A 17,451-nucleotide genomic window follows, 5' to 3' on the forward strand; every position below is an offset into this window, starting at 1 on the left:
TATGTAATTGTATCATTCTCCTTTGAGAGTCACATTAATTTTCTAAAAAGGAGTCACAACGGTCTTTTTGTGAGGACTTGGATGCATCTGTCTTTGACAGCAAAGATATGGGCAAAGTTCCACTGTCCTGCTCATCACTGCTAAAATTACAATTTCATTCCTGTAATTGTATCATTTTTCTTTTGAAGAGTCACATTAATCTTTAATTTTCTAGAAAAGAGTCACAATGGTCTTTTGGTGAGGAGTTGGATGCATCTGTCTTTGACAGCAAAGACATGGGCAAGGTTCCACTTTCCTGCTCATCACTGCTAAGTACTGATGGGAAAAACAAAGCATGGGCATAATAGCCATCTTCTAAAATTCAAAGAAAACCAAGGGTATCTCAAGAATAATAGAAAAAATCAAGTATCTGTCAGTCACCCATTCAAAGATCTGAGGGTACTATGGTCATTCTCAAAGAAAAAAAAATTAGGTGTGTGTATATAAATAGAGGAAGGCAAAGGATCCAAGGGCCTTTTGAGGGGAGTGGACCTCTCAGTTCTGAGAGCCAGCCAACCCCAGCCATTGCCCCTTCTTCTCTCCATACCCTCTCACAAACCCAGCAAATTTTCATATAATTCTCTCTCTAAAACTCCCTCTCTCTCTCAAATTGAGAACACACAATTAAATCAGATTTTTAGAGAGAATAAATCAGATTTTTAGAGAGAGGGGGAGAGAGGAGTCTCTCCCTTTTCTGTGTGAGTCTATGGCCATGGGTGATAGGATTGCTCCTGGTACTTACTTTCAGTACTCAAATTCAGGAGTCCAATCATCACCCTATAATACAATGAGACCTTCTTCTGCTTCTTTAGATCTAGAAAGGTCAGTCTAATTAATAAATAACTTTTATTTTTTTATTTATTTATTGTTAAGGAATTGATATATCCTTTGGTAGGTTTGATTTGATTCATGATCTTTTTGATTTGTATATAAATTGATGGATTGGAAATGATTTTCTAGTAGTTATTTATTTATTAATCTGTTCAGTAGATTGATGAATTTGGGCCATGATTTTCTGTTAATTTTTGTTTTTTATTGAATTTTGTATTTATGAATGGTTTCTTGCCCCATACTGGAATTTCTTATTATGGCATATGGGTCTTTTATTTGATGGTTGTGTGTGTTTGTGTATATATTTTTTTCCCCTTTTACACGCAATTCATTTCAATTGACTTTCATGGTTGGGTTCCTGCTTTTAGAGATTTGGGCTTTTTTGGCATGTATTTTTCTCATTTAGTTCCTGTAGTTGTGTTCCTCAGTTTGTAACATTTTTTTTTTAAAAAGTGATTTTCCTCTGTTGGTAACAAACTGTAATTAGCAAATCTATTTTGGGCACTCTAATTCTTATTTTTTTCCCATCATTTTTCTTGATGGTTTATTGTGTATGCATTTAACGTATTTGATTGTATTTTTTATATGGGTTTTGTGGATTGTGTTTGCTGCTGGGTGCATCAGTAGCAGATATTTGGCCGAGTTGTTGGCAGAGAGGCAAAAATTGGGGCCTTTTATGCAAGTTTTACCCATCTGCAGTCGCCTTCTTAATCAAGGTGAGTACTCCTAGATTCTTACTTAGTTTATGCCATTTGTTTTGATTGAATATTTTGTTTGATTTTGAGAACTAGGTGCATATGTCCTTGGGTACAAGATGCATGCCATGGTGTTTCATTGTGCTTTTATATGGAGGTTTTAAGATTGAGAGAACAGTGCATGTATCAAACTGAAGGCTTGCTTGAAAATTGGGACCATCTATTTCTATTTGAATTAAAATGTGTTACTGCCATTTATATAGAATGGGTGCTTAAGCTTATCTCCTCATTCTTTCTATGTTTGTACTTTACCTCTAGAGCGTATGGTCACAAGAAATGAGCAATAGTCCTATAGAGATATTACTTTTAACAGTAAAAAGAAGAAATAGAAAAGGAAAGCTTATTGGTGTGTGCATCAAACCCTTATTCCTAGGTATCTTGATAGTTTTTCTCTAGACTAATATGTTATTTTGCAAATAAAAATGATAATACTTTCTTTTGATGATTAATTTTGATTGATTTGGAAAATGGATTCCACTTTCTATTACAATAGCTTAGAATGGTTACAATGATAGATGAGGAACAGAGGAATGATAAAAGAGAGGTGGAGTGGAAATACCAATGAGAAAATTGAATGGAATGGAGTCAACAGTAATTGACAGTAAATACTTGTTGTCTATGAACCTCTTTGTTAGCAAGCAGCACTTTACATTTGAGTTGTTTTTTGTGGAAAGTGCTCATACCAATAGAACCAATTGCTATATTGATTGAACAACTACTACTCTTGGTTCTGGATTAAAAACTAAAATCCATTGGTAATCTGAATCTAGGGTATTTTAATTGAAGAGTCTAAATTTGTATTTCAACAAGAGAAAGCTTGCCACTACTTTTGAGAAGAATGAGATGTTATTTGGATTTAAGGTAGGGTGTGTTTCTGCAGCTGTGGTTTGCTCTTATCTTCATTCTTTTAGTAGCTAAGAAGCATATATATATATATATATATATTCAAAGTTGAATGGAGAATGCAATTCTCCTGGTTATTTTTCAACTTCTAAATGAAATCAAATAGCCAACATTTATATTGTACAAATATGAACCAACTTCATTCTCCTCTCTAATGTGAAAAGCAACTACTCGGTGTTACTCTGATTGACAATAAAATTCTTATAAAGAAGAATATTTTTTTTTCGACTTCTAAATGAAATCAAATAGCCAACATTTATATTGTACAAATATGAACCAACTTCATTCCCTTCTCTAATGTGATAGGCAACTACTAGGTGTTACTCTGATTGACAATAAAATTCTTATAAAGAAGAATATTTTTTTTTCGACTTCTAAATGAAATCAAATAGCCAACATTTATATTGTACAAATATGAACCAACTTCATTCCCTTCTCTAATGTGATAAGCAACTACTAGGTGTTACTTTGATTGACAATAAAATTCTTATAAAGAAGAATATTCATCAACACAAGGAAGTACAGAACACATAGTTATTCCAAATGAGAATGGGACTGTAGTGGCACAAATTATTCTGTTTGCATCCACATTTGCTAACCTGTTGGGTACTTTTTTTTGCCGCCTTCTAAATATAGTTAATATCCGTTGCCCAAAGGTTTGACAGTGAAGTCTTCAATGTTTGCAAGTATTCTCCTTAATCTCCAAGGAGTTTGGAAATTCCTCTTAAGTTATGTTATTAGGTCCAGGAAATCATACTCAAGGGTCCTTAGTTCCTCATAGCTACTTGATAAAACGCAAAGTTCCAGAAACCTCAAGTATACGTGATCACTTGTGAGATCCGAAGTAATTGTTATTCATATTTGTTTTTCGAAATGAACTATTATTCATATTTGTTGGGAATACAGCTGTTCAAAAACTCAGATATATGACTAATTGACTCTCTTGAGGCGACTGAGCTCAACATCACCTGAGTCTTAAACTACACTACCCAAACACGGATGTGGTTAAGCATGTCTGACCAGTGTTACACGGTACTCCGATTTTCGCTTTGTGTCGTGTAGACATGTGTCACTAGTTATACATGTGTCAACATGCTCAAACATGGATAAGCTACTTTTACTCAGATAAATGTGTCGAGAGTTCCTTGAATCCTAGGCCCTCACCTAGAGCCTAGATGTCCAGACCTTAGGGTTGGGAATGGGTTGGGTTAGGTCTGGGACGGCTTCGATCTGGACATGGGTCGGTTCAGGCCGGGTTGGCCCCCACCTGGACCTAACCTGGCTAGACTTGACCTGATAGGATCCAAGTTGGACCAGCCCAAAGCTAACCGAGTTGGATCAAGGTCACGTGGACCCTGACCTGACCCGTCAGGTCTAGTGCGTTCTGTCAGGTCTAGTGCGTTGGTCCAGACTCAGATCTGGTCGGGACGACACATTGGGTCCACATGTTGACCTAACTTGTTTCCCACCCCTACACAGACCTCCCCTGACTGCCTGGGTGTTGCCTTGGCCTTTTTTACAACCTTGTTTAGAGTGATTGAGTCCACCTTAGAAGGTCTTAACTTTGGAAGTACCATTTTAAAAATAAAAATTTAATAATTGTTCTAATCCATGTTTTTAAAATAAAATTTTTTGAGAGTTTTTAAAAATAAAAAATAATTAATAGGGGTGACAGTCACTGCCTTTGGGTGGGACACTTGTCTAATGCTCAGATCGTCAGACACACCACTTCTCTGCTCTTGGGACATGTCTAAATTTTCGGACACGTTTCGCCATATCTAATATGGTGAAATGCCAAAATTTTACCCCCTTTAGGATTTTCTGGTAACATAGATTCACATAAATTACAGGTGAGTCTGATAAGACGTGCTCAGTTTTTGTGGTAGTTTGCCGAACTTTGAATCTTATCTGAGTTCCACCGAGTGTATTGACCTCTTCTAGAATAATCCTTAAGATAATATTTGAGTGTTATGAAGTACTATTGCTGAGGGCTGATGTTCTTTTTGAAGCTGGATGGCATCTTATGATTAAACGTGCACAGTTAAGATGGGTGGCTGATGTTTCCTGTTCTAGCCAAATCATAAAACACAAAAGGGGAAGAAGGAAAATCCTTGTTGTGAAGGTCCTGGTCATCGTCTTTTGTTGGACATTGAAGATCCTATATATATATATATATATATATATATATATAGATCGAGAACGGGGTGCATGAATACCTGAAAATGAGTTTGTTGTCTGTGTTTTCGTAGTTTGAAAACATGTCTGCAGTTTCGTTTAGTAGGTTAAAACTTAGAAAGGTCAAGAAAAACAACTGGGATATTGGAACTGGAGACTCGTGGAAGAGCTAAGGTGGCATTTGAGAAGGGTTATTGAAGAGTACATAGAAGTCTAATGAGGATTGGTGGGGATGGGGGAATTGAAGTTGGCTATTTGGGGTTGTTGGGGCTGGAAGGGGCATCAGTGAGGTTGGATTAAAATTCATTTGGGGAAATATTTAGGGTAGAGAAACTAAAGTAATCGATCCCTTGATTTCGTTCTCTTTCTTTTTTTGAGCTTCTGATTGCATTCATTGCTTTGTTGAGTTGCTTAAGTCCGAGAGATTGTTCTCATGCCTCATTTGTTCAAAGCGAGATAGGAGCACACGACTCTTCTAGTATAGACAACTGAGAGCCCTGCCACTTATTGTGGACTCATATTTCACTGGACTTTACTGGCCACTGAACTTACACAGCAAAAAGGGCTGTTTGCTATTTGGTTGGGGTTTGACTACTGCTCCTAAGGGGCACTATTGGCACTTGGAAGTTATTGCATCTTTTCTTCGCCAGTCATCCAATCCATCTTCCCAATTTTTGAGGATCAGGTTTTGGGATACTATCTGGGTTGATGAGATATTTGCCGAGCAATTCGTCATGCTTTGTAGGGTTGCGATGTAGGAATTGTCATCAAGGCTTTTATTTGTGGGGTGACTTGGCCCCTCAAAGAGTATTGGCCTTCTGTTTGGATGGCAAGTTTGATAGTACATTTTCTGGGAATCATCTATAGCATTTGGTGTCCTTATCAAGTAAAAGAACATGCATCTTTTGACTCCCGAGTTAGTTACAATGTTATGAATAGCAATGTTGAGGAAACTGTCAGTCATCTCAGTTACTGTTCAACTACTAGAGTGATCGGAAATGCCTTCCAAGATCTACCAGTTTCAGTTTATCTGGTGACAATAGCAGTGGCAACTCACCATTATCAATTAAAAAACTCACCTAGGAGGTTGTTTTTGACCCTTTCCATAGTAGGTTGTATATGTGAAAGCTGGGAATATTCTTGGGAAAGGGGAAGGAGTGGGGTAGCTGAACCTCTAGATCTGTGAGTATATTAGGATGTCCTTGTCTTGTAGGGGTTAGTCAATAAGAATTCCAGGTTCAAGATGACAGACTTGGTTTGCGAGTGGAGGACAATGTCTCTAATGAGCTCCACTTTTTAGGTAAGGTCATGTAAGCAGCTCACTCGAGTATCATGGGCCCTTTGAAGTGAGATTATTTTTAACGATAGAGATCTTTCATTAGATCACTGGAGCTTTCTGAATCTACTATTGAGGCATAAATGAGAGCCCTCTTGACTGGTTGATGTATTATCTGAGTATTTGTGTGGCCCTTAATTGTTTGCACTGGTTCTTTGAACTTGATCAGATGGGTAAGACAAGGGGTAGTAGGTTTTTGGAGGATCCAGGATGTGTTTGAGGTAACTTGTGAATGTTACGATCTCATTGATCATATGCTGCCCTGTCTTTGGGTATGCTAGTTTTTGTTAGCTCCTTGGATGTAAACTGGTGGTTATATGAGCTAACCATTTGGAGTTCCACCCACTTAGTACTTAATCCGCAATTCTGCTTGCACTTCATATCTCTTGTACTACTTGTATCTGCTATTTAGTCTGTTGTATATGTAAATGAATAGTAGATTAATTATTGCCATATACCTTTATTAATGAATACATATTAATGGCCACTTAAAATAAGTTTATCATGAGAAACTACCTTGTAATTTAAAAATAGAATCACAGAAAGAATTCAACAAATGTACTATGTGGCTGATTTATGTATGAAAGATCAAGAAAGAGCTTGACATGATTGTCATATTTGTTGTAGTAATGGAAGACAGACAGTTCTATCCATTTCAAAGATAGACATGCTGCAGATAACCCTCTTTCAAGCAACTTTGGTCTCTTCATACAGGCATTACAGGCTTTGGCTTTTTGAACCATTTGTTCGAGTGGAGATAAAGAATTGAGTATTAGACTACTTGCTTGAACCTCTGAAAACAATTTAGACTGTCTTGTGACTACTGTACGTTGCATGTACCTGATAGATTATAGAAACTATTGGGCTTAGTTCGAAGATTTCGTGGCTCTTTCCAGGCAAATGTGAATTACAATTGTTTATAAAGAAGCATATAGCTACATGTGTTTTAAAAGAAACCTATAATTACATTTGATGTCGATCATCTGGCTGATGTAGAATATCATGATATCCTTATCTCTGATCAACACTTCTTTTTTTGCTGTAGAAATTGTACGTGCTTCTGGGTTGGCACCTCATCAGGCTTTTGTGGATCATGAGAGAATTGAGCAGGGAAGCCCCCTAAGATCAGCTGCTCTTCTCTCAAATGGTGGACCCATGGATTTAGAGGGGTGGTCAGGGATGCAAACCGAGGTTGTAATGATCTATATACTTGTCACCATCTTTCTTCCCAATGTCTACTGCATTTTTGTGGTGTTTATATATATATATATATATATATATATATGGAAAATGATCCTGTGATCCAATGAGCTCACATGAAAAAATGAGCCCAACGGCCCAGATTGAATCTGGGCCGATCTAACGATCACAGATGTTCGGTAGTGTTTGAATTTTAATTTTTTTATACAAATCCAAATCACTTGAAATTTTAGGTGTGTGTTCTTCTCATCAAGCTGCACTTAGTAAAAATATAAAAAAAATAATCCGCAAAAAAAAATTGATCAAAATACCCCTGAAACTTTACGGGGGTATTTTATTCAATTTTTTTCATGTAAAATATTTTTTTGATATTTTTCAAAGATTCACATATTTTTGATGAACATACACCTAAAATTTCAAGTGATTTGGATTTGTAGAAAAAAAAATTAAAATTCAAACACTATCGGGCATCTGTGACTGTCAGATCGACTCAGATTCAATCTGGACCGTTGGGCTCATTTTTACTTGTGAGCCCACTGGCTCACAGGATCATTTCCTATATATATGTATATATGGAAAAAGTTGGGATTAGTCCACTAGCTCATATGAACATATATGCCCAACGGCCCAGATTGAATTTGGGCCAATCTGACGATCACCGATGTCCGGTAGTACTTGAATTTTATTTATTTTTCTACAAATCCAAATCATTTGAAATTTTAGGTGTGTGTTCTTCTCACCAAGGCGCACCTAATAAAAATATAAAAATAGTTATTCATGAAAAAAAGGACCAAAATACCCCCAAAACGTTTTTGGGGTATTTTGGTTAATTTATTTCATGTAAAATATTTTTTTGATATTTTTTGAAGAATCACCTATTTTTGATGAGCATACACCTAAAATTTCAAGTGATTTGGATTTGTAGAAAAAAATTAAAATTCAAACACTATCGGGTATCCGTGATCGTCAGATCGGCCTAGATTCAATATGGGCCGTTGGGCTCATTTTTACTTGTGAGCCCACTCGCTCACTAGATCATTTTCTTATATATATATATATATATATATATATGGAAACAGCTGGGATTAGCCCACTAGCTCATATGAACATATGAGCCCAACAGCCCAGATTGAATCTAGGCCGATTTGACGATCACAGATGTCCGGTAGTACTTGAATTTTGTTTATTTTTTTTCAAATCCAAATCATTTGAAATTTTAGATGTGTGTTCTTCTCATCAAGGCGCACCTAATAAAAATATAAAAATAATTATTCGTGAAATAAAAAATGACCAAAATACCGACCAAAACTTTTTCGAGGTATTTTGGCCAATTTATTTCATGTAAAATATTTTTTTGATATTTTTCAAAGATTCACCTTTTTTTGATAAATACACGCCTAAAATTTCAAGTGATTTGGATTTGTAGAAAAAAAAATAAAATTCAAACACTACTGGACATCCGTGATCATCAGATCGGCCCAGATTCAATCTGGGTCGTTGGGCTCATATGTTCATATGAGCTAGTGGGCTAATCCCAGCTTTTTCTATATATATGGAGAAAGCTAATACTAGCTGGGCAGCTATAATGAATAGTAATATAGGTGGAATCCCAGCCGTTAGATCTTCATCGAGTGTATATACTTAATACTATTACGCACCATATAAAAATATAAAAAAATTGTTTTCAATAATTTAAAATTACCAAATTATCCCTATCATTTTTCAGGAGTATTTTGGTCATTTTATATTTTGGAAAATATTTTTATATATTTTTTAATTGTGTGCTCTATTTTTTAGTGCACATGTCTTAAATTTCAGTATGATCTGATTTTTAGAAAAAATATTAAAATTCATATAGTGATGTGCATTCTGAAGCACATGATGAAGATCTGACGGCTCCCATTCTACATATATTACTATTCATTATAGCTGTCCAGCTATTGTAAGGTTTACTCTCTCTCTCTCTCTATATATATATATATATATATATATATGGAAAAAGATATGGTCAGCAGACGCATGTAGATAAGCTAAATACGCCAACAACCCAGATTGAATATGAGCTGATCTGACGATCACTAATATCCAGTAGTGTTTGAATTTTAATTTTTTTTCTACATATCCAAATCACTTGAATTTTTAAAGGTGTGTTCTTCGAAAATAGGCGAATCTATAAAAAATATTAAAAAAATATTTTACATGAAAACAATCCACCAAAATACCATTGAAATTTTGCGCGGGTATTTGGTCAATTTTTTTCATATAAATATTTTTTGTATATTCACCTATTTTTGAAGAACATACGCCTAAAATTTCAAGTGATTTGGATTTGTAGAAAAAAAATTAAAATTCAAACACCACTGGATACTACTGAACATCCGTGATCGTCAGATCGGTCCAAATTCAATGTGGGCCGTTGGCGCATTTAGTTTATCTACATGAGGCTGCTTACCATATCTTTTTCTTATATATATATATATATATAGGGTGTGGCTTCTATAAGGTTGCAACCTTAAACAATCCAATTAAGGCGCACCTTAAAATTTTATCATAACATGTATTTTTGTTGTAAAAAATTCTTAGTATTGTCTTGAAATATATTTTCATACCTAATTAGAAAATTTTAAATTCCAAAAATGGTTAAAATCAAGTAGATATATAAATATATGAAAATCTTGAAAAAATTTGTGATTCTACATTTTAAAAAATCAAGACCGTACATTTTCAACATGCACTAATATAATTTTAAAATCAAGAGGGCTTTTTTAAAATCTGTGATTCTACATTTTTTAAATCAAGATGCACTAATATAATTAGAGCGCTTTTTCAACATTAAAACAACATTTCCGATAGATTTTTGAGGTGCATTTGTGATTCTACATTTTAAGGTTGCAACCTTATATAAACTTTTCCCATATATATATATATATATATATATATATATAAAGCCTAAAAACAACATTCCGATAGATTTTTGGGGTGCATCTGTGATTCTACATTTTAAGGTTGCAACCTTATATAAACTTTTCCCATATATATATATATATATATATATATATAAAACCTAGATTGAATCTAGGCCGATCCAATGGCCACAATTGCTTTTTTATTTGAATTTTAGTTTTTTTCTATAAATCTAAATCACTTGAAATTTCGAGCATCTATTATTTAAAAATAGGAAAATCTAATAAACATATCAAAACAATAATTCGCGAAAAATAAATTGACCGTCAAATCGGCCTAGATTCGATCTGGGTGGTTGGGCTTACACTGTAGTTGTCAGCTAGTGGGCTATTCCCAGCTTTTCCTGTATATGGAAAAGATCTTGTCAACCCATGTGCTAATCAAATAGTATAAATCCAATAGCCCAGATTGAATTTAGGGCGATTGAATGGTCACGATTATATTTTGTATTTGAATTTTAGCTTTTTTTTTCTACGCACCTAATAAAAATATTAAACAAATTATTCTCAAAAACTAAATTGGCCAAAATCCCCTTGAAAGTTTTAGGGGTATTTTGGTCTATTTGATTTTTATGAATTAGTTTTTTGATTTTTTTATTAGATTCGCCAAATTTTTAAGAATAAACGTTTCAAATTTTCAGTGATATGGATTAGTAGAAAAAATTTAAATTTAAATGTGAAATGCAATTGTGACCATTAGATCAACCTATATTCAATATGAACTTGGGCGTTTACTTTAGTTGTCAGCTAGCGGGTTGACCTCAGACTCTCCTATATATATGAAAGACACTACAAAACGCCTATAGGTGAAGTTCTACACTATTTCACCTACATCTCATCATTATCCAAAGTTCATTACACGGTCATTGTTGTCTGATAGTATTTGAATTTTTATAATTATTTTACTATTCAGATTTATCTAATATTTGGGGCGTGTACATATGACCAAGTCACACCAAAATAAAATATTAAAAAAATAGTAGTCACAAAATAAATGATGAAATTACCCCTGAAACTTTATAGGGTATTTTACGTAATTTTTATAATTCAAATTATTTGTTTTATATTTTATTCATATGCATCCTACTAAGACTCACACACCTACAAAATTTCAGATCATTATGATTTGTAAAAAAAAAAATTAAAATTCAAACATTAACATCTGTGACGGTGTGATGAACTTTGATTGGTGATAAAGGTGTCGAACCTCACGTATAGACGTTTTGTAGTGTTTTCATATATATATATATATATATATGAAAAAAGCTGGGATTAGCCCACTAGCTCATATGAACATATGAGCCCAACGGCCTAGATTGAATCTGGGTTGATTTGACGATCACGGATGTCCAGTAGTGTTTGAATTTTAATTTTTTTTCTACAAATCCAAATCACTTGAAATTTTAGGAGTGTGTTCATAAAAAATAGTTGAATCTTCGAAAAATATCAAAAAAATATTTTATATGAAATAAATTGATCAAAATACCCCCATAAAGTTTCGGGGGTATTTTTGTTTTTTTTTTTGCAAATAATTTTTTTTAATATTTTTATTAGGTGCGTCTTGATGAGAAGAAGATACGCCTAAATTTTCAAGTGATTTGGATTTGTAGAAAAAAAATTAAAATTCAAACATGAAATGAGGTCGTGACTGTTAGATCCGTCCAGATTCAATCTGGGCCATTTGGCTCATATGTTCATATGAGTTAGTGGGTTAATCCCAGCTTTTTCCTATATATATACGTATAAAAGGTGCAGTTTGTATAGAGCTGAGGTTCTAAACAATCAAAGTAAAGTTCACCTTCAAATAGTGTCGAGAATGTGGTTTCAATACTGGAAATCTTTATGATAGCCTTAAAATATATTTTCATCTCTAATTATAAAATTTAAAGTTTAAAAAGTAGTGTAGATTGAACAAATTTTGAAAACTTGAAAATCTTGAAAATTGACTGTCCAAAAATGCATTACAAGATGCACTATTTCCAAAGTTGAAATCCATTTTTTTCTCATGTCCATGCATCTTGAGGTGGCGATGATCAATTTGAGGATATTTGGGCATCAAAACAACCTCGTCTAGTGAAATTTTTGAGGTGTGCCCTGATTTGATTGTTTAGATCCGTGCACTTATATAAACTTTTTCCATATATAAAAGGTCATCAACCAATCTTATATTGTTGAAATAGCGTGCACCTCAAAAATCCAATTAAAGGCTGTTTTGACATTGAAAAACCTTCCAATTGATCGTCTTGACCTTGATACGTATGGATATTAGTAATAAAAAATGAATTTCAAGTCCTAAAATAATGCATCTTGTATACATTATTTGGACCGTCCATTTTCAAAAATTTTAACTGTTTATAGATTTGCTCGATTTGCACCATTTTTAGAGCTTTAAGTTTTTTATAATTAGCGGTGAAATATATTTTTAGGCCATTGTAAGGGTTTCTAACAAGAGAACTGCATCTTTTAGCTAGATTTAGAGTGTGCCTTACTTTAAGGTTGACACCTTATATGAATTGCACATGTGTATATATTTATATATATATTGAGTCAACCGACTCATCTATCATCTATTCATATGAGTTCTCCTTCCGAAGTCCATCTTAGAGATTGATTTTGGATTAAAAAATTTTAGGGGTTGACAAACTATACATACCATGGAGAACATGAATACCCAAATTTATTTTTTCAAAAATAAAAAATAATAGTTTTTGATGTATATTTCAAGACCATTGTTTTAAAAAGTTTGGTGGGAGCACCACCTTTTAACGTTCATCTTTAAGATGGATGCTAGTTACGTCAAGGGATGCACATGTAGGAGCGTGTCTCCCGACTTATGCTACACTTTTCCATATATATATATATACCCACTTTTAGTAATAATGTTTCTGCTTTTTTCTAGGACAATGGTCACCTTCAGAGGATGAGCATGTTGCAAGCATCTTCAATGGGTTGGCATGGAGCACCTGGGGTCCCTAGCAGCCCAATTATTAAGAAAGTCGTGCGACTTGATGTTCCTGTTGATAAGTATCCCACTGTATGTTTATAATTCTTTATTTTGTTATTTCCTCTTTTTGATAATTTAATCTTGATGGTTTAAGGTTCTAGGATTATTTTGACAGTTATTCTTGTCTATAATTTTCTCAGTTTCTAAACAACTCCTATATTCTTGTTTGAACTCTTCAGTATAACTTTGTGGGTCGGCTCCTTGGGCCACGGGGAAACTCTTTGAAAAGAGTTGAAGCTACTACGCAGTGTAGGGTGTACATAAGAGGACGAGGATCGGTGAAGGATTCTGTTAAGGTACTGGCTATTCCTTGTCTTTGTTATGCAGCATTTGGAGTTGAAAAATGTGATGGCATATTTTTCGAAATTTTTTGTCCAAAATTATTCATTATTCTGTTTCTTTTCTGTATTTTTGCCAAATCCATCATTTATTGTTAAATTTATGTAATATGATTTTTTTTTTTTTTGGGTGAATCACGATTTTATTTTTCTTCCAATACAATAGTTGTTCTCCTTTGTTTCTCCAGAGGGAAGGAGGGGAAGGGAGGGAGGAAAAGGGGGGTTTGGGTGGGGGTGTGGCAGGGGCGGGCGTTGTAGTGGGGTAGTGTGTGTTTTGGGCTTGGGGAAGTGAGTGAGGGAGGGAAGTGGGGAGGGAGGGTTGACAGGGCAGGTTATTATGGTTGGGTTTTTCCCTGTGAGAGCCTCCTCTAATTTGTTCAGGGGTTGATTTCCTGCAACCAATTTGAAGTTAACCAGCATCAGCAGAAGAAATTTGGCCCCTTTATACAAAGGGGAAAAAAAAAAATCTAAAGCACAATATGTGGCTTTTTATAACAAAATTGAGCTACTTATTTCTGAATCTGATATCAGTTTACTTATTCTTGTGTTCATACTTTTAGTTGATTCAGTAGAGAAAATCTCATTTAGTTTCTTAAATTTAGTTTCCTTGATGTCAATTGTCAATTCTGTTCTTGTGTAGGAAGAAAAACTCAGAGATAAACCGGGATACGAACACCTAAATGAGCAACTACATGTGCTTGTGGAGGCTGAATTACCTGCCAACATAATTGATGCACGAATGAATGAAGCCGTTGGGATTTTGGAAGACCTTCTAAAACCAGTGGTATCTCCTCTCTCTTTCTCTCTCTCTCTCTCTCTCTCTGTGCCTGAACACGCCTGTCAATGCATTGGAGGATTATCAGTATGCTACCTTCACGACTTGTGAAGTCTATTTTCCAATGTATCATTCCTCAGGATGCTTGCAAACATTGCTGTGTTGGAATGCTTTCATAGGACTGTACATCCTTCCCAGTGCTCTCTCTCTCTCTCTCCCTCTCTCTCATACACAGAACACACCCAACCCAGTCCACGAGTATATTTTAAGAAACCTATGATTTTTTGTAAGTGCCTTCATTCTTATTGTACAGTTACATCTATCAGCAAAGAGCATTTTTCCCATTCTATACGTGTATGTCATCTATAGGAAGCCTTTGTTCCCCGTTCTCCACGTTTATATGATATGTGAGGATCCTTACATTTTACTCTGTCCCCTTCTCTTTATTCTTTGTGTATTTTTTTCCTGAAGTCAACACCTGTGTGATAAAGCCTATCTTTGCATTCTCCATTTCTATGTGATCTATAAGGATCTCTCTCTCTCATGGTAATGGCACTTTGATTGTTATTGGTTTTTTCAATCTCAGGATGAATCTTTAGATTACTACAAGAAACAACAGCTTAGGGAGTTAGCTCTCCTTAATGGAACTCTAAGGGAGGAGAGCCCCCGCATGAGCCCAAGCCTCTCCCCTTTCAACACCACAGGGATGAAGCGTGCAAAGACCGGTCGATAGCCAGTACACCATTTGATACCAGTACGTAATAATCCCGACCACTTTCTTATCAAAAATATCAGGAAGTTGATTCCAATCTGATAAACTCGCCATAAAGAAAATGCAATTGATATTATAAAGGAAAAAGAAAATGGATGTCCCGAAATCTTGATGATGGGACGTGAACTTTCTGTGGGGCATGGTGGGTGGGGAGGGATGATTAGCTTGTACCCTGCGTAGTTTGGGTTGGTTATAGAAGCAATAGTTGGGTGTACTTGTTAAGTATCTCATTAATTTTTTTTTTCTTCTTATTATTTAGTCATTTTAGGGTTTTGTTGTTATTTATTATTAATTCATTTTGTAATCTTGTCCTGAATTTCTTGTTCCTGTAGTGATTGGATTTTCTATTTTTGTGGAACTCGTTCTCTTTCATTATTTGGGGTCTCTTTTGTATGAATTATAATATCCTTGTTTACCTGTCTCAGGCAGTTTGACGCTAGAAAGAAAGTTGATTAATGGGTTGCTTAAACAATATGATGGAGATCTTAGCATTTACAGAATACCATTAAGATCTTATTCAACATAGCCCCATACCAGAAAAATAAACAAATCTATTAGGATTACGGATATCACGGATATCGCGCAACGTAAGAGGGCTACAAATGTTATGTTCGGCTTCTCATTGGTAGTTGGTGTTCAAGAGCTCAAATCTTGAGATCATTAGAGTCAATCTGGGCAAGTTAATTTTTATGAGCCAAGACTATTTTGTTGAAAATCAATACATTCCCAAGTAATATTGGTTTTTTAGATTTTTTATAGGGACCTTGTTGATCATCATCAGTTTTTCTTCAGGGGTTCGGCTAGACAAATTTTGTATGCCATTTTGCTCTATCAAGGGCCATATTTTTAGTAAGGCTATAAATCTTTATTTCTTTTCTCACTATTTTCAATCGTGCTTTTTTGGATTTATTTTTTGCTCTTTTTGAGCTTTCTACCACTTATTAACATGTTTTATATTGGGTATGTGTTGTACGTACCCAGCCCACTTAAGTCTAAGTCTACTTTTTGTCATCTTATCGTCTATTGGAGTTATATCTAAGTTCTCCCTTATGTATTGAATTCTATCCTCCCTTATTGTCTACAATTTATCAATCTCAACATCATTGACTGTCTAATATGTTGCCCCATAAAGCAATGTGGGTTTCACAATTATCATATAGAATTTTTCTTTCAACTTTATTATTATTATTTGGCGATCACATAAAATTATAGTAGTATATCTTTACGTCGTTTATCCAGCTCTAATTACATATGTGATATCTTTTTCATTCTTTCAATTTTCTTGGATTCTCCCTTTCAACTTTATTATTATTCAGTGATCATATAAAATTCTAGTTACACATCTCTATTTCGCTCAAAGAACTCTATCAAAAGGAAAAAAATTATATAAGTTTGACAAATTAACATATAGAATTAAGGTGCCCCTCTAAAAGCATCCGAAAAAGGTCGTTTTGATGTTGGAAAATTATCTAATTGATCATCTCGACATTGAGATGTATAGATATGAAGGAGAAAAAAAAAGAGTTCTTCGTACAAATAACATCTTACATTATTTGGACCGTCCATTTTCATTATTTTAATGCGTTCTTAGATTTGCTTGATTTGAACCATTTCTTGCATTTAAAATTTTATAATTAGAGATAAAAATAGATTCTTGCATCATTCTAATAATTTTCAACACCAAAATTGCACCTCATGATATAGTTTGGTGTACCTTACTTTGATTGTTTAAAGTTGCAACCTTATGCAAACCACACACTAATCAAAATGCATTAAGAAATGAATTATTTTGACATTTTATCTATTTATTTTTACTTCATTTTTTTTAGTTCAAATTAAAAGATCTCATCAAAATGAACATGAGTTGGAATAGTTGAAAACGGATAATAGCAGTAGTGTATTTTGAATAGTTGAAAACGGATAAAAGCAGTAGTGTATTTTGATAATTCTTTGTTTGTTTATTTTATTCTTTATTCCTTAAACTTCAGCTTAGTGTTCAATGTATCAATTTGGGTGAGGGAGATTAGAGGCTGCGATTTTATCCCAAGCTCAAGCAAGATTTTCTCTCTTAGGCTTGGCTTAGCGGTAAATGTATCAATTTGTTGATGATAGAGTTTCAATTTAATTTTGTCCCAAGCTAAGGCAAACTAACCGAGCTTCTTTTTCTTTATCTTTACATCGTTTGTTGGTCTTTCCTCAGCCACCTCTCTCTCTCTCTCTCTCAATATTCACATAACCAGTAGTTGGAAACTGAAATTCCTCATCTCTCACTTTCTCACATACCAAATGGTTTGAAACTCTCTCAATCACACTCTCCTACATTCAACTCGCAAAATTCCTATGTGAGAGAGAGAGAGAGA

At 34.4% G+C, this 17,451-nt stretch overlaps 1 protein-coding gene across 6 annotated transcripts; it reads left to right on the forward strand.

Moving 5' to 3' along the window:
- The first annotated feature begins 518 nt into the window (after window positions 1-518).
- LOC18448465 (RNA-binding KH domain-containing protein) lies at window positions 519-15,974 on the forward strand. Of its 6 annotated transcripts, none has more exons than XM_011630316.2 (8): window positions 519-861; window positions 1,495-1,586; window positions 7,085-7,230; window positions 13,102-13,236; window positions 13,386-13,502; window positions 14,185-14,328; window positions 14,906-15,073; window positions 15,517-15,974. In XM_011630316.2, exons 1-7 carry the CDS (start codon window positions 746-748, stop codon window positions 15,050-15,052), a joined length of 897 nt encoding a protein of 298 aa, XP_011628618.1. In that variant the 5' UTR covers window positions 519-745; the 3' UTR covers window positions 15,053-15,073; window positions 15,517-15,974. The 6 variants fall into 6 exon arrangements, with proteins under 6 accessions (XP_011628618.1, XP_011628619.1, XP_011628620.1 ...); XM_011630317.3 differs by having other exon boundaries at window positions 1,498-1,586; XM_011630318.3 differs by having other exon boundaries at window positions 1,501-1,586.
- Window positions 15,975-17,451: the final 1,477 nt, after the last annotated feature.

This window comes from Amborella trichopoda, chromosome 11 (assembly GCF_054954075.1).
Source record: "Amborella trichopoda isolate Santa Cruz 75 chromosome 11, AtrichopodaSantaCruz75HAP2 v2.0, whole genome shotgun sequence".
In the NCBI taxonomy this organism is placed as follows: Eukaryota; Viridiplantae; Streptophyta; class Magnoliopsida; order Amborellales; family Amborellaceae; genus Amborella; species Amborella trichopoda.

What these genes read in the sequence shown, in the direction of transcription:
- LOC18448465 (XM_088851002.1), top strand. Translation starts at nt 746, where the DNA reads ATGGCCATGGGTGATAGGATTGCTCCTGGTACTTACTTTCAGTACTCA. An exon ending in GCTTCTTTAGATCTAGAAAG is followed by an intron (nt 862 to 1,494) that starts GTCAGTCTAATT and finishes TGGGTGCATCAG; the next exon opens with TAGCAGATATTTGGCCGAGT. An exon ending in GGTCAGGGATGCAAACCGAG is followed by an intron (nt 7,231 to 13,101) that starts GTTGTAATGATC and finishes GCTTTTTTCTAG; the next exon opens with GACAATGGTCACCTTCAGAG.